We start from the raw sequence: 27,353 nt of genomic DNA on the forward strand, positions 1-27,353 counted from the left end.
TGGATGGATGTGATACAAAAGCCACACTTTTCTAGAAACAGTGTCCTTCAAATCCTTTTTAGTAAGGATATCACAGCTATCATTCTTTTATGCACTCCTCAAAACATACGTTAGACTGAATATCTAGACTAGTGTGATGCTGTAAATGAAGCCAGTAATTCTACAAGTATCACACACTTTATCAGAGACAATTCTCTGCCTTTTCCTCAGAATTACAGATGCCAGCAAGAAAAAAATGTGTTAAGGGTCTGCTCACAAGTTTTTGGGATACATAAGTCTTCATACAGATTTAAAAGATGTAAGCAGCAAAAAAGTAGCACATTATTGATGTTCATGTCTGAAGAAAAATCTTTTTTTTTTTTTTCATGCAGTGCTTTTATAAAATAATAAAACTCTGAAGCTATGCTGGGGACAGATCCAAGAGGCAGAATATCCACAATCTATTTCTCAATATTACTATTGCAAATTACACTTACTATTTATGTCTTGCTTTCCTAAATGCAATAAACCAAAAGATGCCCCCAAAATCCCAGCAATCCAAACCAAAAAAACCCCAGCTTCTTATCTTATATTCTTTCCAGGAAACTATTTTGATGATGAGTTATAAAGTATCATTCTTCTGAAAGGGTTACGGTCATATAAATGAAGGGCGTTCCAATTCTCAATTATATTTAGGAATGTGACAGTGGTAAACAGAAACTGAAGTTTAAGCATTTTGGTCCAGAGAACGTTTTGGGAGAACGTTTTGAAACCACTAGAGGAATCACTGTCCATCACTTCATGATAAGTCCTTCACGTAATGATAAGTGTCTCATACCAAAACAGTCATCTTAAAAAGAAAAATACTCCTGTTTTTTAACAAATTTATATGAAAACATATAGTGAGATCTCTAAGAAGAATTTCTATCTTTTTCACATCAACACAGCAGTAAGCATATGATAAGTTAAACTGTGTGATGTGTGCATCTGAGGGCACTGGTTGCACTTCATGAAGCCTATAAGATGTATGAAAACATTTACAAGAGATACACACACAAATTGACCAACTGGATAGTTGTATATTTGTATAGAACAGTAGTTATTTATATACTTCCAGTGCCAGATGTTGAAGTCAGAGAAGAAAGCCCTTCAACTTCTGGTAAGCAATTCTGCAAACCTGCTTCATGATTTTATCATCACCAGTGAACGTTTGCCTTACCCATCCAGAACTGCAGATGATTCATTCAGCTGGGCTGCATGGTTCTCAGCTTGCAATACTTTTTCTGGAAGCATCCTGTCACGAATTTCTTGTGATAAGTCATCTATTTTATCTTTCAGCTGATCAGACATTGGCTGTATCTTATCTGCAACACCTTCTACATACTGAAAACGACAAAAGAAAGACCTTTAAATGGCTGAATGCAAGCACTCTGTAGCCCTATCTATATATATGTAATTTTTTTTTTCCTTGTGAGGTATTAGCTCAACTTACCCATGCATTAAAACTTCAGGAAACTAAGAGTAACAGAAATGGCTGGACTGGAAAGCAGAAAGGAGATAAACAATATTCCAAGAGCTACATGCCTCTCTAGAGCTTAGTAGAAGCTTCTATTTTACAATTAAAGAGCTGCACAGTTTAAAAGCTCATAAACTCTAATTTGCTTTTGTTTCCTAAATGTAGATGCATATGCAGTTGCTATGTTCCACAATAATAACTAATTAATGACAGAAATTTCATGTTTCAGGACCCTTTGAGTGACTGCAATCTATTTTTGCTTATTAAAGCATTCTAGTAAGAACTGTACTTTATAAAGACCTGCCAATAAGCAGTCTCAAATTGTTTCCTTTTCCATTTCTCCAAAAAGCATTTTTCCATTCATTATAACAAGTTGCAATGCAAGCTGGAAATATATTCAGAACCAATGATACTTTAAGGTACTTTTTTTTGTAGCTAAGGCACTGATCTCAAACACTTGATAAAACTTTTAAGGCAGAATTTTCAAAAATGTTATGTAAAATCAGAGTGCAATCCTCTCCTCTCCCTGATCTATCTAGGCTTAAAATTGTGGCCACAGGCAATAAATTATTTCTGAAGTTTCCTTCTGATATGCACACACAGTTTTCGTGCAGATAAATCTACATCTAGATTACAGTCAAAGCAAGATTATGAATGGGTCTGCTACATCTGCAATTCTAAAGATTAAGTCAATACTACAATCAGAATACCATATTCATAAAAGCAGGCAGAGTCCATGAAAAATTATGAGCTAGCTCTTTATGTATTTCAACGAATCACTCAAATCTCCAAGTTAATAATTTTTATATAACAGACTAGCTTTTCTGCCATACAGCAATTGAAAAATGAGTTCTTCCAAATCAAATACTCTGACATTGATAAATACAATGATAAATACAATGAAAAGGTGTTACTTTAATTATATATTTTGCTTCCATAATGATGCTTTGTTGTACTAATTCTCAGATAAAGATGATAAAGCACTCACCTCTACAGCTATGCTGATGTCATTTGCAAGTTCATCGGCTTCATTAAGGACATCATTCCCTTCCTGAAGAGTCTTTTCAACATCTTGTCTGCCATCTTCTACAGCTTGCTTCTTTTTCTATAGGATGTGTTCACACAAAGAAAAATACAAGCTGTTTACTAGAACAGGAATGCCAGTTCAAATGCCAGCATTTTGTCACCATTCCAGGTATGGAATTCTCTGAGCTCTCAGAGCAAAGACAGTAATAACAATAAAGAACATGTAATGTAAGATATCTTTTCTTTGTCTTTCTATCCCCAGTTTTGTATCGTCCTCCCACATGGTAAAGTTTTTGATGTAACTGACTGAAGTACTATGGTAAAATTAATAAGAAATAAGTTATAAATCCTAAACTTTACACATATGTGTAAGTACCTCATTTTGAAAATCACCTCCTCTGACTATAAGGGAAAAATTTATCTGCTGCTTTCCTACTTACATCCACTGGTACTTCACTACTACTGAATGAAAAAATAAAAGCTTTGGAGTAACCTTTGGAGTAACTACTGCATACTGTGTAGTAAAGATTGACCTCCAAATAAGGAATTGGCTATTTCCTATATAAGATCCATTGAGTATCACAGATTAATTTGACAGGAGACCATGGCAGTGATGTGGGCAAGACTGCTGGAAAAAATGCCTTCAGGCACTCTGTTACTGTGATGCAGAGAATATTTTAAAAACTGAGATAACAGGTAATTTCTTCAACCTTTATCCATCCATCTCAGGGAAGGAAATGCACAGAGCAGAGATCACCTAACTTCTTCACATCACTGTATTCCCTTAATTCAATCAAGCCCAGAAATCTCTTCTGAGGACAGAGGTCTCAGAACTCTAACCTCATACTGTACTGGAGCTGAAAGCTCATTGAGATACAAACACAGTTGAAACATTTATCTTCATTAGGTTGACTCGGCTCTTTATGTCTCGGTTAAATGCTTGTTAATGTGCATTATAATATACTCTTTAAGTCTCTGCAATTTAAATTAAAGCACAAGCAGACCCCTCTTCTATGAGTGAGATCATTTATAACAGCTACTAACTACAGAGGATAGAGTTTGATTTATTACTCTGTAATATCCACATACCCCCTTCAGTCTCCTTCACAGGGGTTGGAGAGGGAGATGAAAGTGTAAGTTTTCTAGAAGCAAATATATGACAGCAAGGATTTTAATTGAACTCCTATTTAAATATTGAGCACACGATTTGATTTTTACATGACTATTTATACTGAGATGAATTTAGTTTCCCCCAGCATAATAAATCCAATGAACCTTCCACATAACATTTATTTCAGTAAAGCTGGGGAGTAATTCTACTTTTAAAAGCCAAGGCATTCTCTCATGTTCCCTTTAAATTACATCAGATATAGTTATATTTTAATAATATTTTTGCTTATGTTTTTGTTTCAAGATTTAATCATGCAAAGGTTCAAACTTTAATCAGAATCCAAGTAAGCAAGGATAAAACTTGTCAGCACTCACCTCTAGTATGGTCATATTTTTTTGGTTGACTGCAGATAAACGATCAGCCTCCCAAATTTTACTTGCAGCTTCTCGTAGCAGATCTTGAGCATCACTGATTTTGGTGTGGTAGTTTGCTAGCTTGTCCTGGACCTCATTTTTGAGATCTTCATTTTTCTCACTGGGCTCACCAAATAATTTCTTCACCTTGTCCAAAAGATCTTCTGCATTCCTGCAATATAACACCACCCATGAAGACACCAAATTCATATTCATATTTCAGTAATCTGAATAGTCTTAATAATAGGCAAATGAAACAGACTTCTAAATTAAATCTCAATGTAATTTTCCAGAGGACACATGTTTAATAAAGTGAAGTGAAAGTTGTTTTTAAGCCCTTTCTTAAAGGAGGTTTTTAAATGCCACTGAGGTCCTATTTATTCAAATATCCACCACTGAATACGATCTTTAAGGTTTGGGGTTTTTTTTGTTTTGTGGTTTTTTTTGGGGGGGGCTAAACTGCCATTCTTGAGATCTCACTAGCAAAGTCAGGTTTGCTGAAACATTTCAACTTCTCAAAAAGGTTTCATTCATTCACATTAATGTGACACATGACACAAAGTAGTTTCCTACCTTGAACTGAGCAGTATTTGTAGATATGCCTGATTTCAAGTTTTCTTTGAGTAGACAACTGCTTTAGACTAGACAGTCAAAAATTATAAATATTTTCTAGTGAAATAAAGAAAAAACCAGGATCCTTGGATTTATGACTTCTAGTAGCCAAAAATTTTGCTTCTCTAAATAAATTCTGGGATATTTTTACTGGACTGGAGTACTTGTGATAGCAGGTCATGGGATCAGTGTCATTAATGCAATACCACTGTGTTAATGCAATGATATGTCAAGGACAGAAAACAAAAAAGAGGCACTTCAGGTAGTTCCAAAATGATGTTTTGGAGATAAGAAAAATCCTAAGTAAACAGGAATCTGTAGGAGAGATAATAACTACAGAAGAAATTTATCAGACTTCCTCCTAGAACAGATTAAGTTTTTCTTCCGGATTCATTATGACCAAGTGTGGAAAATAAGAACTGTATTTTTTGAAAAACACTGCAGTTTGGCCTGCCTGTAGTCCATTCATTAGGGAATCTTCTAAAAATAAACACATAAATAAACACACACCAAAAATATCTGAAAAGTGGAAAAGGTATGCTGACACTAGACATAATTTAGATGAAGGATCTGAACTGAAGCCAAGGAAAGTAAACTTGTTATCTTAGCTTTCGGATTTTCTGAGATGGATTGTTTTGTTCCCCTGTCTGTTCTGGCTTTGGTTCTGACAAAAAAAAAATATTCAAACTGTGAATTTGCAACTTCTGAGGACAAAATATTTAATCAAAAACTAAATCCCAGTATTGACACCCTGTCTCAGAAGAAGTGTAGAAAGGAATTCAAGATTTCTCCCATACGTCCTCCAACATCCTTTGTATAAGAAGCTCCTCTCTTACACTTCTGGCAAATTTTGTTACCCTTACGACTCTGCAGAAACATTACAAGACAGATGGATTTCCTTTTTATTCCCTTGCCTCATAGCACAGTTCAAACTCTACTTATCCATCCAATAGTCTACCTCAAAATTCTTCCTTGGATCTAAAGATAACACTTCCATATTGATCTGTTGTGCATTTTTCCCTCTGCCCTTTCTAATGAAGTATGAGGCAAGGTGTTCCATGTAATCCCTTGCTTTAGGTACCAGAATTACTGTGTGACTGGACTGCATCACATTTCTTGAAATACTCTCTTGGACATTTAAGCTGTGCTACTTTCACTGGATACTGTCCTAGAAAAAAAATAAAACTATACAAAATGCTTGAATTGTTAGAAGAAACAGTCACAGATCTGGTCTAACACCTGGAATGCTGTATGGTCTGGATCCTCAAAATGAGTGCAAGGGAAGAACAAAAAGATTAGAAATTGATGACAAAATGACTAAAAACCACTGGCAACTGTATATGAGAGCCTAAGTATGTTAGAATTGTCTTATATGGAGAAGAAATAAGGATTGTCACATCATGAGTAGCATGGATAAGGTGATCAACTGTTCAATGTCTCTCCAAAATCAAAAATGAAGATATCAGGAAGCAATGTCAAAACACAGGAGGTGTATCTTAAAACACTGTATGGCTGAGTTATGCAATTCATTCTTACAAGAAACCAAGTGATAGAAGTTTACAGAGGCTCAAAAGCCATCAGACAAATTCATGGAAGAAAAAGTCACACAAAAATAAAGCTATTCAACATACTAAATAGATAGAATTCTGGCTCACAGCATCCCTTGATAGCAACTCAGTGGCATCTGAGAAAATATGTAGTAATGTTATAAAATATTGAAAGATTAATTTCTTAAGTGTGAAAAGCAGGGCAGTTCAGAACAGCAACTGGTGTGTTTCTAACATGCTCTTTTTAGAGAAAAATTATTGACTAATGTGCCATTCCAGTACACTTAGGCAATCAGATTACAGGCTGGATTTGAAAAGTTTGAAGGAAACTAATGGAAAAAATGCATATGTAAGAGAAGTTGTGCCATCTATGAAAGCAAGAAACTTTATTTGTCTTCTTTATTTAACTTTTGAGAATTCACTGAAAACATAGGAGAGGATCCCCTGAATCTTGTCATTCTGTTCTTGGTCAGACTTCTGAAAACAGAATACAGTCACTGTCAAAAGACATCTCAGCAAAGAGTACACATGATTAACTACTTCAAAGTGATCACGAGACTTGCAAGACCCTTAATTTATTCAAAAGTAAATGTTTCTAAATGAGTCTGTAGAAAATACATGAACATACCAATCCAATGCATACCTACAGAGTTCTAAGAACGATTAATTTTTCTTCCTTTTTCCTTGAAGAATGTATCCTATCCACTATCTTACTACATTATTTAGACAGTTTGAAAACATTTTTCTTTAAGAGGTAGAAAACTACCTAGGGTCCTTTCCTTCCTACCCTGTAATCCACAGTGACTAATTTTGTTTCAGTTGAATTCACTGCCAAAATTTCTTGGATCTCAATGACTGCCTATAAAGAGATAACCATATCCTTAAGATAAACCATACAACTTTTATTGAAATCAATGAGCATTTTCATGTATCTCTTAGTATAAAATGTATTCCTTTATCAAGAAATTTATACACCTGCTTTGGACATTTCAGAAACAATGGAAGAGAAAGAGAAGTTTTTTCCCTCAAAAAAGCCCTGCTGCATGCATTTTCTACTTTAGTTATTGGGTTAGAATAGCAAATGATTTCATGGTAGGCTGACTGTTCATGTTGGCTGTAGTATTTGAGAACTAAAAATGCCTTGTCAGAAAGACTTTTATCCAGCCTGTCCTAAAATTGCAGGCAGCGCTTTAAAAGGTCTGGCTAAATTTTTCTCATCTCTACTTTTTCCTAGTTGATTTCTGTGCGTGAGTAGAGAAGGCATAGAAGAGGCTCAGTGGCATCAGATGAAAATGCAATAAAACATTGTTGAAAAATAAGTTTGCAATATACTCTTTCTCAAGAGAACAGAAAGCAGAGCCATCAGCATTATGGGAAGAAATACTGTACTGGTAGGATTTCCAGAAAATAATCTGATTTATAAAGTCTAAGATAGCCAGTGCAAATCTGATTGTATACTGCTTGGAATTCTTAGCTAATCTTGTATTCTGTTTACGTCTCCTTAAGGTATGCACACATCTGATAACTGACATTTTCAGGCCAGAATAACTCTATCCCAGAGAGTTTTCTGAGCCATCACAACTTCAATGACCAGGTAGCTCCTCAGCTGGATTCTCTGCTAGTTGTTTGCTCTGGTGAAGTGCTAAGCAAAGTCTAGCTCTAGAAATATGCCTGGTCTGACTCATACAGAAGTAAAAGATTACCAGAACTTTAATGTCAAGCCAAGTATTTTTCTGGATCAGTTTTTAGCATTTTGCAAAATGTTTATAAACAGCTGCAAATATAATTGTACATATAATTATTATTATTATTTTTAGAGGTAACTAAATAACCAAACCCTGGTTTGGTAAAACTTCTGAACTGTGCCACAGAGACGGGATATTCTGATCTATACTATTCTATACATGGCAAAATACATCCTTTTGAATGTCTACTCTGTTGGACAAACTTTGAAGACAGATACTTTTATGAGACCAAGTAGTTTTCCAGAAAAAAAACCCCAAGCTTCTAGACAAGCTTTTTAGTACAAAAGCCATTCATTAGGTCTGAAGCAGAAGCTAAAACCAAACTGAGAAAAATTGCTTAGAATTCAACTAGAAATGTTGCTGGTACCTGCGGAACAGAGAAGTAATTTCCTAGGGATTGTATTCCACATATGTAAACATTTCCAAAAATGCAAATGCTACCTTAACAGATTTGAAACATTACACTTTGCCTTCCATCACACTTTTGTAAGCCCCAGCTCAAAAACTTGATCGGAAAAGATGACAATCACATTTATAAGAGTCAGATATTATTACTCGGAGGTGGAAGACTGAGGTCCCTCTACTTACTTTAATTCATCTTGAGCTATTCTTTCTTGCATATTGAGCTCTCTATTTCTCATCTCTATGATTATTCTTTCAGCCTCCCTCTGCAGTTCTGGAAGACTCTTCTCCAAGGTCTCATCTTGAGTTCTGAGTGTCTCATTCAGTTTTATAGCATCTTCATTTGCAGCTGCAGGAGACCAAAAATATTTATGTAGGGAATTAGTAATTAACAACAGAGCGGCTTTAAGTATCTGCCCATCAACTCTATCAGCAAGTGAAATGCAACTTGCACTGCTTATTCCTGCCATGAATTATAAAGGATGGTTAATCCAATGATCAGTAACAAATGAGAAAGTGATATATGTTTCATCAAACCTATTATTATAGTTCACTTTTAAACTCAATAATTAAAGTGAAGAAATCTCTATATCCAGGATAAGAAATACATTGCTCCCCTTCTCCTCCTCCTGAAAGAAAGAATTTGCACTGAACCTTCAAAAGAGCAGAAGATAATCTGCTATATTGCTCATAGATTTAAGGAGCAGGCAGTACAAGCAATGAAAATTAGATTTAAATTACTTCTGGAGAACTTCAATGTATGTCACTTTTAGCATTCAGACTTAGTACTAAGAAAAATAAACAATTGTGAAATCTTGGAAAATGAAGGAGAGAGGAGTGAAAGACACCTACAGATGTCTAAACCCACTCATGTTTAGAACCAGATACCCAGAAATGGAAGAGTATGAAGTTTGGAATATATGAAGGTATACTGTAAACACATTATGTATTTGGAACAGCTGAATTATTCCTGCGTGATAAAGCTGTATACATGGCATCATATTCAAGGACTGTCTAAAATCTTTCTACCATAGCACACCACAATATATTAGAATATACACTTTCAGAAGCAACTAGGTCATTTATCAATTCCATCTTCAATTTTAAAAAGTATTGTTGTCCTATCATAGGTACAGAGCTCCCAAGTAACTGATTTCTACAAAATGGCACCATTCATGGTCACATGGGTATTTCTGAATATTTTAAATTAAATCTTTAATTGCAGAAAGTAAAATTGGTCTTTCAAACTTTGAATTTCATCTACGCATTGCACAGGTTCAGAGACAATTATGAAGAAAATTATTATCTAATGATGTCTTTGATTAGCTGGTGAGATTTGTGTCTTTAATCAAGTGTGTGAGGGGTAGTGAGGTCTGGAAAAGACTACACTTTGCTCAAATGAATTGTGGATCACTTCTGCGTACTTAGTATCATTACTGAGTTACCTCAGGCAAGGAATAGATACATATTAATTTTTTAATTCTGGAATAAATAAATGGGAATTTAACCTCCCTGAATATTTACCTTAAAAGAGAAAATGGATATGTTACCTAAGCCTTCCTTAGTTCAGGAAAATTTATACCTAGTTTAATCCTTCCTCCCCATTCTTCTCTTCTCCTAAAAATCTTTTTTTTGGCGTCTTGGTATACTGAAACTATCAGAGTCTCAGAGTCCAGTGGTGGTAAAATATTTGTGTGCGCTGACACAGACAAATGCAAGGAAGTGCAAAGCAGGGAAGTTCCATAGTTAAGGGGGAAAACCAGTTACAGATACTCAGAAGTTCAGAAAGTCAGCAATCAGTTCAGTAGAAATGGATCAATGATCAGAGTATGGTAATTAGAAGAAACCACTACAAACTGCTCACATTTAATAAGGAGTTTTGTCAGCTAGATAAAAGATATGAATGAGAAAACATAACTGTGTTATGAATCTCCAATGGCACCCAACTGTGAAAAAAAGTTATTAGGACATTATTAGGAGAGCTGACAAAGGCAGGTTTTACTACTGCTGAAGAACAAGACACTGAAGAAACCTCTTTGCTCGTTTTTTACCTGTGGTCAGGAAACATGGTCATAATTTTGAACAGCAGAAGGGAAATTACATGAAGGTGAGTAGGAGATTTGGGAGAATATTCTTTTCTGTGTTTCAGTCTAGAAAGAAAGGGGCCAAAGAGGAATATGATTCCTCTCTACAATCATAGTTGGGTGTGGGAGAAGGAAGAGAAGTACTAGGGAGAGGAAAAAAAAATCTATCTGAACTAAAGGACAAAGAACCCACGATGATAAACTAAACATGAATATTTTTGCTAGAAATGTGAAGGATTGTAGTTATGAAGAGTACTGAAACTGCCTCCTCTTCAGATTGTGTGTATTCGTGGAAACTACTTTGAAGGTGAGGTTTAGAATGTTTATGGTAACAGGCGAGTGGATGCCTTAACCCAGAAGGTATCTTTCAGTCCTGTGTTCTTGTATTTCACGTATTCTTAGAATGTTAACATGGCCACTAGGTAAATACATTGATTTTAAAGTCTTTGCCTACTTCTAAGATACTGCATAAATTTATTTCACCACCCCAATGTTTTCTAACCCTGTATTTCCTACTGTTAAAACTGCTTGAGGAAATTTTTGTTTAGTTCCAAATACTGGGCATAAACTTTGTTGAGTAAAAGAATTGGTTTTGCTCTTGTCATTCCAAATTCATCTTGAAATATGAGGAGCAAGGTTTTTTTGTTTAAAAAAAATTCTTGAAAACTTGCTCACTTTTTCTCGTTGCTTTTTCCACATTTTTTTCGTGTCAAAGCTACAAGTCCTAAAGATACCCTAAATTACTGTTCAGTTTAGCTCCAGGGCATGTATGGTTATGTGTTACATGAAAGGCAATCTAAAATGTATTTTATAGCACTTGGACAAAAGTGAAAGCTTTCCCTTTCAATGAAATGGGCCCTCAGAAGCATAGCTACTGAAATCAGTACTGCAGTGAAACTTTTAAGGAGGAAAGAACTGTTAAGTATTTTTCAAAGAAAAAAACCTGCCTGTAATTGCCAATTATTTTCATATTTTTCAGCCATTATCATATTTAATAGCTTCTCAAAGGTCTTGTTTCTCAAAGTCATCTGCAATATTTTTTCTCTTAAGTATTTACTGCAGTGTAAGTGCAGTGGATCAGTCTGTGGAAGAGAGATGACTCCATGCCACTGCTTAGGTAGGGTTAAGAGTCACTTGCAAATACCAAGCAGCAGATGTTCCTTAACAGGAAGTAGTAGTACATTTTTGAAGCAATGTTGGGGAATTAAGATGAAGTGTTAATGTACCAAGTGCTAAAATTACATCAAATTTCTTTACCAATACATATTTTTGACTGCTTTGAAAATAAACAAAAGCTAAGCCCTGTTAGTTACTTCATCATAATAGCTCTTCAAATGACTGCAAATATCCTGAAGAAACATACTCAGTATTCTGTCTTTGTTCATATTTACTAATACCCTAACTGTTTACATAAAATGAATATACAGATTTGAAAAAAAATCTGAAGATAGTTTACTGCATTTTCTTCACTCGACATTTAAAGCACAAGACATTTCTCAGTGAATAAAATCTTCCTCATTGTCTCTGACCCTCTTCCACCATCGTCCAGTTTTTCCTGAGAAACAACCAGCAATATTTCTTTTTCCAATACCTTCAGCAGCTTGGAGAATGCCTTTGACAAACTGTCCAAGAGATTTCGCTCTGTCATTAGTCCTCTCAGCATCCTGCCTGGTCTGCTCACCATCTGCTGTCACCTTGGTAGCCTGGTGATCCAAATTCAGGAGAAATATAATTAATGAACAGGACAGGGGTGTACTATGTTATATTCCTAATGGCTGAATCTATATACAAAACTTTCCTCAGGCCAGAGGCAATCAACAAAGTATTGATCAGACACATGGGAAATTACATGCTCTGTTCAGGAACACAAATTTTATTACCTTTTCCTTTAAATGGAAATTGAAAGGCTTTTATTTTAGGTTCCTAGAAACCCACATGTGTGCAAAGCACACAAAGGGAGACAGGATGAAATTATCCACTGAATTTGCTTAAAGAAATGTTGTTTGGAACCTTTTAATAGATTCTTAAGGGAATATTTTCCATAGTTCCTCAACTGTGTACTTTTCGACTGACAAAGTGCAGCAGGTACCATGACCTCTTTTCTTCTTCCCTGGAAGTGTTCTCAAAGGGACAGTTCGTGACAATAAGCAGGAAGAACTTTAAATCAATACATTAATTAAAACAAGAAAATGGGAGAAAAAAATAGTAGTTTTTTTCAGCTCTAATGCTTGAAGGTGCTTGTAAAATTTTAGCTGTGTGTAACTAAATGCTTTATAATTTTATTGCATCACAGCAGCAGCAGGAAGACAGACATCTGCTGCAGACCTGAGAGAAAATGCTGAGGAAAGGAGTCATCTTAAGACATTCTACTTAGCTCTCAAGGTCCCAGTTTACAAAAGGGACCCACTTTTATTATAAAGAAGCTGACCATTTCAAGCAACAAAGCTTGTGGAACTGTACTATAAAGCAAGTAGGCAAACAAACAACCCCCCAACCAACCAACCAACAAAAACCCCCAACACCTTAGCTTTTTTCTTTGGGGATTGCCTTCCCAAGAAACAACTTGAAGTAGGGCATTATGCTCTCTTCTGTCTCTGTGAAATGGCTAGGAGGTCAATTTTTCAAAATTGAGCTTAGGTTTTCCCTGACTTGAACTGCACAAAATGTTTCTCTGCTGCAACAACACCATCCCTCTCCTCCCTCTCCATTTCAATAATAATCTAAGAGAAATAGTAGCACTTAAACACATTTATTTTTGCCTGATTAGCTTCTAGATGGAAACCCTCAAGATACATCAGGACATCTGGTTTTCTGAAAGGAAATCCCTGGGATTATCATATCACTCACAATTTTGGGCTACATCAGAGTAGTTACACTGAAAGCAATTTATATGAAAATGGTTCAGGTAAATAGAATATACAAGAAGAGTTAAGAAGCAATGCAGACCAGGGAAAGTTTGTTCTACTTCATCCCTACATCAGTAGAAAAACATGTATTTTTACACTTATACAGCTTTAATCATACTATTGATTACTTCCTATAAGATTTACAACCCCCTTTTATCTGCCTGGATACAGAACTAAAATACTCTCCCGGTGAGCTGTAAGAGGCAATGGGATAGGAAAAAGGCAAAAATTCAAAACAGTCTTGATGGACCACTGCTCTAACACTGCTTGGCATTTCTGATGAAATTTAATTCTTCATGTAACTGAGAATACCTTATTATTTATTGTCAAATCCTCCACAAGCAGCCTTTTATTCTTTGGGTTTTATTTGCTTGCAATATTCACATTGAATTTTATTATATTTTATAACATCTTTAAGTCCTTTGCTACAAATGGCATTTTATAACTTATATATACCTTTCTTAGGTTTGATTACTTTTTCCACAATCATGTTAATTCAAATTGGCCACTTTAACCTCTCTATTTATGACTGAATAGAACGTACTACATTTTTGTGCAAATTAATCTGTCATTGAACAATTTTCATTTCCTTTCAGTGACAGTTCTCCTTAGTACTTAAATCCCATTCAGGTCCACTGAAGGCTTTCTGCATTTTGACATAATTTGCTTTGTTGAAAAATAACCTTTCACTTTGTTATCTGGTGTAGCTTTAATTCCAGAACCAAATTAAATGGTGAAAATCCTTCACACTGTACCTAGCCATTCCATGGTTAATTAAATGTTTTCATTTGTTAATAAGGGCCTATTAATTTTCTACATATTCAATTTACTACAATTCACCATTTCTATATGGTCAGTTTTCAGCATCTTCTAATAGTTTAAACAGGCATGATAAACTCTTTCTGAGGGACCAATAAGGGTCAGGCAGACTGGACCCAGAGAAAGGGTTTGGAATGAATCTTCAACAAGCTTGGACAAACGTAAAGCTGTTTGGCATAAAGGAGATTCCTAGCATGGAAATACAGTAAAGAAAGTATGAACACGCTTAGGTGATGTCCACAGCTTATACTTAGTGATGGAAGTTTTATGGAAAGCCTTGTCCCAGCCTGGAGTAAACACTGAGCAATTTAAACTATTAGCAAGTATTAGCAACTATACACACATTCTTGGTTTGTTTTTGTTTCTGTGTTTATTTAATCTGAAGTCTTAAGATATAAGAAACTCCTCTGGATGGCATCTGGAGGGTTGCCTTATAGGAATTTCTCCAGCTAATGAGCTGCAGACCACATAAAGAGGAGTAAACACAGAACTCACTCTACAGATGGAAGTTCTTGACTCTCCCTCCAAATGCTTCCAGATATGGCAAACTAAGTTGCCTCTGCTACTGCTTTCATAAATATTCAAGTTTGAGAAATTCAGTGGTATGGGAGAAATGTAAAAGTTTACAAAGACAAAAGAAGCATTTCAACCAAGATGAGTGATTCTGATCCCTGCCCTTCATGAGGGCTCTGAAGGTACCTATTAGAAGGGAAGTGGGAGTTTTGATGAAATGCAGTGAACTGAAGTCTTGGGTCTGCCCCTGGTGCTAGGTGTGGGAATATGCATGCATACATGTGAATGTAATTAGTGTGAAAAAGATGTGAGGATCTTCTATATGGCAAAGTAAATGAAGTGAAGAACAATGTGAAAAAAGGAAAAGGAATGCTGTGCTGAAGTAAGAGATCATTGGTTGAAAAGCTACCACAAGGAAGCAAAACCCCCAAAGGTTTTGTAGTGACTAAATATTATTGGCTTCTATATTTTATCTTAAAATAGTTAGATTTTTTTTTTCATGGAAATAGTCTCCTCACCAATCCTCATCAACCTTTTTCCTCATCACTACTGGTTTCACTTTGAAAATTTAGTGAGCTTGCAAATCAGATACAGGGAAGAATTTTGGTATCTATGGTTATACTATGTAGTCCAAGTGCTAGCCATGTTCATTCAGATATGGACTTGAACATACTACATCAGGACTCACACTTCTTTCTGGAATATTATCCCTATTTACAAACATAGAAAGATAAAGGTAGGACCTGCCACCTGTTGCCAGTCCCCAAATTAACAAAAACAAAACAAAACAAACTACTCCAATCCAATTAACAACTCTCTGTAAGGATAACTGGAAATCATAAGGCTTCTTAGTCATTGCGACCATGGTGATAATATGGCCACTACAATAACTCCCTTAAGATCACACCTTCAATATATTTTGGCTTCCAAGAGTAGTCTACAGAAGGTCAGAATTTGCAACATTGTTTTAGGTCATCTCTACAGGGGCAATTGGAAAAGCATACTAAAAAGAGCAACTTTACAAGTGGAAAAAAATTATCTTAGCCTAAGACTGAGAAATCTTAATAGAAGAAATATAATCTCACCTGCTTGTAGGGCTAACATAAGTTAAAAATCCAGCTAGACTTAAAACTACCACAGTTATTTCAGGCAGAAAAGTAAAAGATCAAAGAGAAGTGGAAAAGCAAGCTTTCTCACAAAGAGAGTATGTATAGATAGATACTTGTGTATGCACGTGTGTGTGCTTGTACAGACATACAAATGCAGGACTATATATGCAAACACACTACAGATGCTTTCTTACCCAATACTCATTTCAAAACTGAGTAAAATCCACACAAAGAAAGAGTTTCTCTGAGAATTTTAGATCTGTAAGCCATGCACAATTTAAAGACATGATGCTAAAACTGTATGGAGTTTATGTAATTCTCCAAGGTGAATATTCATCACTAAGGTACTCCACATCTTTCTTATATTTGGTTCTTTCAACTTACAAAGACGACTTTTGGTAGTCCCTCACACCAATGTACCTTGGACAGCTGTAGTTGTATTGAGGTTGATTCATTTCCTATTTTGTCTCCACTAGGTGGCACAATTTATTTTCTAAGACTGTCTTTAAAGACCAAAATAAGGTCTGTGTGAAATAAAACTTTTGTAATAGAGTAAATAAGACAACTATTAAAATCCAGAAGACTAACTATCCTCATAAATAAAATCTAGAAAATTTAACTTAGATATTTAAAACTAAACTCATGTACCTCTTTAGTGTCAGCTTTTCCAGATAAGCTCATTCTTGAATACTCCATATGGGCAGGATAAAGTGTTCTTACCTTATTATGAAGTTTTGTAGAAAATATGTCTCAATGTATTGGCCCACAAAAAGAGGTTGTTAGAGGACTTGCTGCCATTTCAAACACCGAGAGTGAGAAGCACTTATAATTCATCTATTCATTCATGTTTAATTCATACTCAGAAGATGTCTGTCATTATGCAGCCTTAACCAAACCCATAGACCCCAATGTGATCACAGACTTACTCTTGTCAGTAGTTCATCCATTTCTGTCACCAGGGTATCCAGATTTTCTCGCGCTAGCTGAAGAAATCTCTCTGGTGCCCGCTGAGGGGAAAGTAAATGCTGTTGGGAAAAAGATGGGAGAGTGAAAAATCCATATTTAATAGATTTTGGTGCTTTCAAATATTGTAGAGAAGAAGCATAAAACATTTCCTTTTCACTACAGTATGCAATCCCCTTTGTCATTGACTTTTGTGTCACATTCATCCAACAGACTTTTCTCAGGAATCTTGACAACTTTACATAGTTTAGTGGGGAACTTGTAAGTATGGTAGGGAACATACACTATATAAAATACATAACCACTTTATGGACCACCAGCATAAAAACCATTTTATTTGTATAAACATTACTTTTTCTGTGCTTGCAGTATAATTCCTTGAACATACGTACAGAAATTACTGCTGCAAGATAAATAAATCATTGAAGTAAGTAAAAATAAATAACGGTAATACTTATCAACCAAAGCAAGTCTGAAGTAATTAAATCTTGAATTTTTCTTCTTCCTTGAATCTACTCAGTCTGTATGTTTGAACAGATTCAAGTACAGTTGTACTGAAGCCCGGTTATTTATGTATGTGAATACTGTGAACATACCTTTAATTCCTGTGTCATGTTCTCAAAACCATGTAACATTTTATATGGAGCAGGCAGTGGACCACTAAGGTTAACACTCAGTATCATCTGGTTTAGCTGATCCAGGTCATTGAGAAGGAGTCCTGTGCATTTATCATCACAAGCTGGGGGAAGAACAACCAAAGCTTATTTCTTCCTGCTAAACATTTAAGACATATGTTTGAGTTAGAAATTATATGGCACACATACAATTCTGTGAGAGGTAACACTAATTTCAGATAATTTACTCCAAAAGTGTAGAGTGAGAAAAAATGGAAACAACAACTAGGGAATAGGAAAGGTGTTATTGCTTAGGACTTGGTAATGGGACAGTTTAATATAAAACACAAAGAGCAAAATTGAAAAGCTTACCTCACAAAAAAAAAAAAGGAAATAATTTATGTTGTCCATATGGACTGGCCAATATAATATTAAATTAGATAGGCAATTTGGATGAAGTTTGAGAAAAGTGGACAGACAATTTGGAAAATCTAAGGAGCGCTGTAAGAAACACAGTATGCTTATGGATTTGAATGTAAGAAAAAAACTAAAAAAATCTTCCAATTTACATACTTCATATAACAGCACGGCCAAGCATGCTAAACTTGTAATGCAGACAGTTGAAAGCATACAGGTAAAAATATTGATAGTTTTCTTTTAAAAATTGCTTTTCCCTACCTCTTTTCACTAACCAGCTTATAAGATTTTCACGTATGCTTCCTTTCTTGCAAATATCCTTCAGCAAGAAAAATACTGGTGTGTGCTGCATATATCAAAAGGAGTTTGCATTTGTCCTCCCCTTGCTTTCGATTAATTATCACAAGAAATTCTTATCCTATATCATTTATTCTGCAGACAGAGAATTCTTCATCCTTTAGTACAGGGTTGTGGGAATACCTGTTTCCCTGCATAAAGACTCTGCGCAGACCTGACAAACCTAAACATCCCAGGAGATGAAGCAAACTGTGAAACAATGAATTCACTGGTGATGTTAAGAGATGTGGAGGGTTGTACCTAAAATTTTACAACTGTGTCATTATTTATTTAAAAAAAAATACGTAGTTTAATGGCTATAAAAAGCCCTCCACTAAGCAGCATGTATGCTTTTGTAGAAAAGAGAAGTAGTCTTCAAAAGAGAATTATCCCCCCTCCGAAATCTATGCTTCATGTAGAATAAATCTTTTCTGTTCTTTGAAGTTTTCATTTACCTAAATACAGTTCTTATTCAGTAGGCTGACTGTTCAATATAGCAAAGAGTCAAGTCAAACACAAAGGGGTAAACCCCCCAAAACTAGTTTAATACACCATGAAACCCCTGTGATGATTGAAAAGGAGACAAGTTAGATGCTGTCTTAGTGCAATAAGGTGCAATAAGAAGTGGGTACAGAAAAGTAGATACTTCTGTTATTTTAAGACTTCCTTTTGCATTTTCATTGCTTCCATTTGCAGTCTTCTTCTTCCTTTTTCACAGTATTTTGTTACATAAGCTGAATTACAGTAGAACTGCGGTCTATAACTGTGGGTATGATATATTCTGATTTATGCTTCTCCATGGAATTTAACCCCCCATGCCCACCCCTCAACTTATTAACATCCCAGTTCTTGTCATCTGTGTGCTTGCCTTTAGAAGTCTGAGAGAATTAAAGGAAAAGCAAGTTTTATAGCCAACAATGTTTTAAATAACAAATATTTGTTCTGTAGCTGATCAAGAAAGTAAGGAAACCTGATAATTATTTTGCAGGATGAAAGAAACCAATCACGGACTTGAAAAGGTTTGGTCTTTATTGTTTGGGTTTTGCTGTGGGTTTTCTTCTGCTACATTGTTTCATTTACAGAACAAGCTAAATCTATTCCCCTGGAAGATTTTCTTAGTGGGTGGGAATAAAATGCTAAAAATTTGCTATGTGGTAAAGACAAACTCAATTCACATCAATAAGAGAAAAATTAACAGCTCATGAAGAGAAAAAGTATTCTCAATGAGTAAAAAATCATTAAGTGAGGATTCAGTATAAATTAACACCTCTTGCACATTAATTGGGTTGAAAAGAGGAACTGCATCAAGTGAGACCACAGCTGAGCAGATGAGACAGGACTAAGCTACTCCAATATGCAGTCTGAAATGTACTGTAGCTATGGGAAATACTTAAAGAGCGTGATTATATTTTGCAAGACTAAATACTTCTGTGTCTATCTATAAAGCTGTCAGGATAAATTTGTGCCTAATATTAACAAATGCAGCACTAAATTCAGAATGTTATAGCAGTGCAAGCATGTAAGAGGCAAATCATGCAATCAATATTACAATAGTCCAGCAAGCAATTAATGCAAATTACTGCATTTTCCATTTTCATCACACTTTTCCATGCAAAATAACTCCTCTAAGGATTTTGACTTACCTCTTGTGAGAAGCATCTCCAAAGTATGCATGTGAAAGAAATTCTTTTAAGCTTATGGACATTAACCATTTATTCCATCATACAAAGAGCAGATAATGTACAATAAGGGAAACATGTCTGAGTCACAATTGAGTGATAATCACTCCTCCAACTGAGTGACTATATGACACAATTTTGCTTTAATACATTCATTGTTGTTAAGATTAAGAAGACTGTGTTATGACTAGGTAATTTTTGGTCTAAGAGCAACCATGCAATCTCTGATAGGATGTGGTATCCTATGACAGTCAGTGACTCTTCAGTATTAGTTTCCAGTTGCTTCACAACAAAGTATTGGACTATTGTTAGCTCATTAGTCTGTTAGCTATTACCTCATTTTTCCCATTTTGGCACTAGTCTCATACCAAATAATAAAATAACCTTCCTGTGCCCCCGAAAATAGAACCCCCATAGAGAGTTTAAAGTTTTAGCTTCCTCACCACTGCTGCTGGTTTCAGGTAGCTTACATGATCAATATGTCTCCAAAATATAGGAAAATTCAGATCCAGATCCGGGTCTAAAGCACCTACTCAGGTTTATTTCTGATTTCGCTAATTTAGAAATCCTCATTTGCTCGTTCTGATACATACCACTGGTCCTAATACTCCAGTACTAGTTGAGTTTAAAGAATGCTTGAGTTGGGTGAAAGGCACTGGTGTGTGGTTCTAAACTCCACAGGAACTCATGTATCACAAAAATGGTGTTACGCACAGGACCTTTCTTTTCAGCTCACTCTGTAAAGGCTCATAAGAAGCAGCTCCTAGCTCCTGCTGAATTAAGCAGTGTGTAGGAGCTAGGAGAGGCTTCTCTTCACGGATTCTTCAAGATCTGCTTCTGACAGAGGCATCATCTCTGCCTAGTTCTGACTTTGGAGGGGCTGATATCATGGAGCTATTCACTGTTTTGAAGTGAAAACCTTGATTCTTCCAGGACTGGTGGCAAATGTGCTAGACCTGGTATTAAAGGAATCTCATTTTATCATTTTCTCCTTTTACCAGTATTGAATATTTAAATTCATAAAGATGAAAGTTTTTTGACTGCAGCATGGCTTAAGGTCTTTTTATTTCCCCCCCATAAGACTGAGTTACAGAAAAACTGCTAACAATTAACCATCTGTTTGATCACTTCAACTGCTTCCTGTTTGGTCACATCAACTGTTTTACATCCAGGCTTTTGCTTGACCCCAAGGAACATTTGTGACAGATGTATACATCCACAGAAAGGTTTTGTAGTTTGTGTTGCAACAGAGCTCAAAATATTGAAGACCATTTTTTTTCAAGTCTCCATTGTAGTTATGACAGATACCCTGAAAGCGTTCAGAAGGTGAGTTCTGACTTGCCACATAAGATATAGAACCATATAACAATAAAGCCTTGAAGTTCTCACTAGGATTGTTTTGTTCCCTAAATACGGCACAGTAGCGATCACAGTCACTGTTCCAATAACATTGCAATTTAGGTTTTTTCATTTTATGTACTACAAACTCTACAATTGAAGTGGAATGTCAAAAGGTATAATAAAAAATACACAAGGGTATTACTATATCTAAGAAAATGCATGATTGCTACAGGCTTGATTCAAAATCTTAGAGAAGATTTGGGAAAACTTTTGTCATATTTGACAGTATACAAGGATTCTGGCAGCATTATTAAAATTAGTTTGCAGCCATCACTATTTTTTTTTAATTGGCAACTGACTGTTTCAAAAGAGAAGGGAAAGTGAGCCTACAAAGTGGATTCCTTGAGTCCAATAAGGAAGAATTGATCAGCAGAGTATTATGAATATCTGCACAGGACAACCTAGATGGTCACTTTAGTTGGCCAAATAATCCAGCTACAGTACTGAAATAAAAAAAAAAAAAATTAGAAAAAAATTAAAATTTTTAGAGTTTAATTTAAAAAAATTACATTTTTTATGATGTGTAGTAGACCAGACTCTTGTATTACTTATTTTAAAAAATCTACTTTTTGGATATAATTTTTCATTCCCTGATGGCATCCTAGAGAAAACAACATTGTTCTGTTCTAAGAATATAATGGGAAGTGAATGCTCTCTGTGCCAAGAACCTGTAATTATCTTACCGTTGTTATTCATCAGTAAGCAAACTCTTCCCCTTTGTACAGTGGCTTTTGAAAAATATATTCACTTTCTATTTTACCAGTAGCTTTCTAAAATATAATATTATAACACAGCATTGAAAAGTGGCATGCACTAAGTAACTGAAAAATGAAGCATTATGATAAAAGCCAGTAAGAACCTGGTAAAACAGATTTTCAGCTATATGAGAAATAGATCACTTTAGTGAACATGCATGCTTTCTTGCTTTTTTTTCCCTCATCTTTTCATTGCAAATCTTCACTTAAAAATCTTTAGAATATTTGTGATAAAGGCTATGTTAAAAGACAAATGTTATACTTAAAAAACAGTGCATTACAATATTTTGGCTAAAATATCTCTCTAATTTGATTTAAATATGCATTATTTGGTTTTCAGGTCATATGGCGTGGTGACCTTTTATAGAATTTGCCAAAAAATTTGTTACAGTTACTCTTTGTTAAATATTCAAAATCAAATTTCACTTTCCTAAATATGAACTATAATATACTAACATTGGGCAGCTTAATCACATCATGTCTTATATTATTTACAACTACACCTTTTCAAACATGGTTTCCTGTATTTACATCTATATTCTTTAAGTTAGACTACTTTTCCACCTAACTAGGGGTTCCTCAAATTTCTAACAGGTACAATGCTATTGCAGTAGCTGAAATGGGACCTCAAAAGAGCAAAAGTAGATACATGCATACGGCTCATTTTAAATATTGAAGGGAAATGGGATTCTGCTCTTGGCATTAATTTTCTGTACATTAAGAGTAGTATTTCTATTAAGGTTTCATTACAACTGTAGTCAGCATGGAATTTACTTAGTATTTTGGAATTGGCTGATATATGAAAGTAAAAATATATTGTATACAGGACCAAATTCTCAGCTGCATTAAATTCAGATTGGAAGAGCTCAGTGTTCTGAGAATAAAGAAGGAAAGCTTCGAGGTTCCCCCAAAAGGTGTTTCTAATGGTTCTTTGACAGCACAGTGACTACTAAAGCACATTAAGGGCTGCAGTATTGAATCCCTACCAACAGCTGCACTTTGAAGCCTGTGACATACTAGGTAGTGCTAACCATGGGTAAATTCCCACTCCTTTGTCTGCCACAGCTCCTGTATCCATCACAGGCTACAAAGGTTATTGATCAGCCTTATTTTCTGCTATGTCAAGGGTGTTGCACTGCATTAGCAAAGGTACATTTGGAGTAATATGGGAGTCAAGGAACCTTTAAACAAAGGGAAAATCATACGACAAGAGCAAATAGGCATAAAGTGTCTAATGAAATATTTAATTGCAGTTTCTGCAATTTATGACAGGGATATTATTGAAATGGTATCAGTAGTAGCAGCTTAGTTCCTGTGACAGGGGAGATTTAAAGCACCTCCCACATGTTCCTATAGGTGGTTCCTATCTTTATGACTAAGAAAAGAAATCTTCTCATTTGATCCACATTTCTACTAGTCAAAGGAAATGTCCATACGCACATGTGATGGACTGCTTTTATGGTGAAAACTGACTACCTAGTAAAAGCAAAAATGTCACTACAGATAGCATAGATACATTTCAACACCTGCACATGAACATGTTGCAGCTAAATCAGAGATTTCAGAGTATCACATATTTAAAAGCAAAAAGGTGGAAAATTTGATTTACCTGCAAACTGCTTTTCCCATTCACAGCATGGATTTTTAACCTTATTATCTACACAGTGAAATAGTCTGATTAACAAATTGGAAAACCATTAGAAATGATAACTTGCATTTAGGCTGTTTCGTACAATGAAACACTGTCATCCTGGATATCCAAAAGACTTTTCATAATACTGATAAGGTAAAAGAACAAAACCATACTAAGTTATGCCTGAGATTGGAAACATTGGCTAATACTGGAAATAATGAAAGAGCTATTCAGGATATTGAAAAACGAAGTAATTTTCATTTAGATGCCACTCTGGAAAACACAGTCTTTATTTTAAAATTTTCTAGCTGTAATACTTATGGACTTAACTCACAGCTACAATTCTCCTTGAATTCTCCTTGGCATGTAGGCCACAAAATGGAACCCAAACTGTAGTTATTTTGGCAAAATGATTACTTACTCTACTTGCAGTCATTTTTGTGTAGTTTAAAATAGAGCTTAAGTTCAGAATTAAGTCCTAAACTACGTCACACTGCAGGACGTTAAATTTTATTTCCCTCAAGTACACTAAGCTTTGAATTGATGAATCAATGCCATACTGTTAATAATATAGAAATAGAAGCATTTATGTCTATATTCCCCGTAATCTATAATCTCTGCCTGGGATTCGGGACTAATGCAAAAGCACTGAACTCAACAGTCACACTTAAAAGCTTAGTTGCTAAGTCCTGATGACTGCCTGAGAGCTGATCACAACCATTAAATTGAGTGAAAAAATGTTCTGCACTGTGTAGTCCTTGACCCTACGTGCCTAATGTCTTCCTCTTCAACCACTCAAAGAAGCCATGCATTTCATTCTTCACTGATATGATGCCTTCACACATTTTTAGCACTTCATTTTTTATTTTTCCAATTTGCTTTTGAAATATTTGCAATTTGTTTTTCCTTTACTACTTGATTTTAATATTAGAGGACTGTACACTTCTGGGTATTGAGGTACAAATGGAACAAATTCTTTGAAGAAGTAAAAAGAAAAAAAACATAGATGACATCTATTTGCCTTGATGTTACATGTCCCTCACATATACACCTCCCCTTCCATGAAAAAGCTCCAATTAAAGAGAAAACATTTAAACCACTTCATTGTACCTTGCCAATATATTCAAATATGCACAGGTTAATAAATATTATATACTGTGGAGTTATTGAAACTATACCTGTATTCTACTTTAAAATGAACAGTCATGGCATCGAAGGGGAAAAACAACCACAAAGTTAGTCCTTCAAAAGCTGGGGAGAATGGAGGAGAGGAAAATGCCTTATTTCAGTCAGAGTGTTTTAGAAACATTTTGTTACCTGTTTTTTTGTATAAGATATAAACGTACAACATCATGGGATATGAGATTGTAGACTCAAACAAAACACTCTCCAATTTCAAGAAAAACAAATCCAAACAATAATGTTTTGTATCAAAATTGAGCGTAGGACAAAGATACCAATACTGTAAATATAAACTGGTGTGTTAGGCTACTAGTTTTCTGTTTTAAACAAAGGAACTTCTTTGCTCCTGGACATAATGCACTGTCATTCCTTAGATCTTTTAAATTTCAATGGGTGGTTGTTGAACCAACGCGATAAAGTAAACTTTGATAAAAACTCTGTGTGTGACTCATGGCATAGAGTATTGCAGTTGCTGGTTAAACATTTAGGACAACACAAAAAAATTCACTAAGAGCAACAGTGGTGACAACCTTTAGCAAAACTTAACAAACTCAAAAAGAAATCCTTCAAAATTTTGTTGTCAATTAACAATGAGCATATTAAAAAGTATTGGGAGTTTTCCTAAGATCTCGAGGCTTGTAAAAAAAAGACCAGATGCCAAAGTAGTAAGAAACCTGGGAATTATTTTCAAAGACACCCACAAAAGTCATTGTTAAACAAGCAGGTTTGGATTTCTGAAACATGACAAACACAATCAGATGTTATCCAAAATTACATTAGTATACGTACAAATGCATCTCATGCCATCACGCACGTGCCGATGTTCACAGCCAGCACACTTCCACCCTGTGAATCCAGGCTTGCAAGTGCAGTGCCCAGTGACAGCGTCACAGGGGACAGGCAGAGAACCATATGGATCACACTCACATTCCTGGCAGGAGCCTCCTGGAATCTGTGGGTTTCCTGTGTAGCCAGAAGAACATCTAGACATTGCAAATACAAAACAAGATTTGGCCAGCTGAGATTCAGTGCGCCACAATGAATACTTGGCAATATTGTAAACAAAATTTATATGGATAGTCATGAACCACTGAAAAAAGATCTTTGGTGCTTCATGACTTAGGGATAAATACTGCAAACTGTCCAACAAACTGATAATAACTTCTAACCAGGACATGGAACAGTCTGGGTGGAGCAGATATGCAAAAGTGATTCCATATCCTTAACAGTTTTCAGTTAAACTTCTATTATACGACAAAAAACCCCCACTTTCTCCATTATCAATATTTGGCCTATAGACCTAGCCACTTGTATTTGGCATTAGAAGTGAAATCTCCTAGTAGACAATTTTGCTAATTCTGATCATCTCAGTGTTGCTATGGATAGGACAACAAACAGCCGCTCTTTAGGATATTAATTTGCAATTTGGCATTAATATGTTAATATGTAACTTCCTTTCACAGTCAGTGCCCATGAGGACACAACAGTCACTAGAACAAAAGGCATGAGTGACATCAAGATACACTCTTAGCACAGCATCTAATTTTAGATAAATTTTGTATTTTTCAATTTAACTTCAGAGGTCCATAGGAAAAAACCCCTCACAAATCAAAAAGTAAGATTAGGACAGTATTGGTCATGCCAATAGCACTGACTATCAATTTACAGTAAGTGTACATAAAACTTGCCTATTTCGGCTGAGTTTTAAAAACACGTAAAGTGGAAATAACTTATCCCAAGTGTGTATCTAAACATTAGTAAATACATGTTTGAAGTATCAAAAATCATTTACCTCCTTCCTGCCTATTCTGCATTTCTTTGTCCCTCTTTCCTCTTTTCCCATTCATCCTACCTTTGACAGTATTGGCCTTCATATCCAGGTGGGCATGCAGTACACCGGTAATCACCAGGTCCTTCAGCAACACAAGTAGGGCTAAAACTAAAACAAAAGCAAATAAAGAATTTTTTCCACTCTATTGCATCATTTCACTTCAGTCAGCTGTGCAGAAGGGTCCCTGGTAAGCTCCACTCAATATAAACGGCAGCATTTTCTTATCTGCTTCTAAAAAGCTGTAGGAGATCCCCCTTTTCTATTAAGAATTTTACGAATGCCTTGGACAATTTGGACAAATGCTCTAAGGGCTGTATCAGAGGGGTTGGAGTCAGCAACATCCCATGCTGTAGGTTTGTGCAATTGAATGGTGCTGTCGCTCACTGTGATCAGAAGAGGAAGCACTGGGAAGAATGTGAAATCAAAGATTAAGAAACTGAGCTAACAAACATCCAGCCTTTCCAGTTGGATTTATTTTTAGTTCAAATGAAAGGAGATAAACTAGGAAGTATTTACTCAAAGTTAAGACAAAAAGAGGGAAAAAGGAACAAAAATCATAGCTGTGTGAATCTTCCAAAAAGGCAGCATCAGATAATCTTCTCAAGGAGATACTGAAGAGAAAAAAATATTCTACAGATTAAAAAAGCCTAAAAGCTATCTCCTTCATGATCAGGGAGGGGTCTTATTCTAATCATAGAAGACACTAGATTATCTTTACTAAGTGACTTTACTAGTCCGGACCTATGGGGATTGTGCAAAG

At 35.4% G+C, this 27,353-nt stretch overlaps 1 protein-coding gene across 1 annotated transcript in view; it reads right to left on the reverse strand.

Annotated features, from left to right (window-relative positions):
* Positions 1-27,353, reverse strand: part of LAMA2 (laminin subunit alpha 2) — a 273,953-nt gene that overhangs the window by 71,103 nt on the left and 175,497 nt on the right. The window contains exons 30-38 of the mRNA XM_018078006.2: positions 26,615-26,701; positions 25,552-25,745; positions 17,342-17,484; positions 16,709-16,807; positions 12,027-12,138; positions 8,538-8,700; positions 4,007-4,217; positions 2,484-2,600; positions 1,199-1,362 (exon numbers count right to left, since the gene is read on the reverse strand). Coding sequence (XP_017933495.1) covers positions 1,199-1,362; positions 2,484-2,600; positions 4,007-4,217; positions 8,538-8,700; positions 12,027-12,138; positions 16,709-16,807; positions 17,342-17,484; positions 25,552-25,745; positions 26,615-26,701 — 1,290 coding nt within the window. The remainder of the gene's footprint in view (positions 1-1,198; positions 1,363-2,483; positions 2,601-4,006; positions 4,218-8,537; positions 8,701-12,026; positions 12,139-16,708; positions 16,808-17,341; positions 17,485-25,551; positions 25,746-26,614; positions 26,702-27,353) is intronic.

This window comes from Manacus vitellinus, unplaced genomic scaffold (genome assembly GCF_001715985.3).
Source record: "Manacus vitellinus isolate BGI_N305 unplaced genomic scaffold, ASM171598v3 scaffold_4_pilon, whole genome shotgun sequence".
In the NCBI taxonomy this organism is placed as follows: domain Eukaryota; kingdom Metazoa; phylum Chordata; class Aves; order Passeriformes; family Pipridae; genus Manacus; species Manacus vitellinus.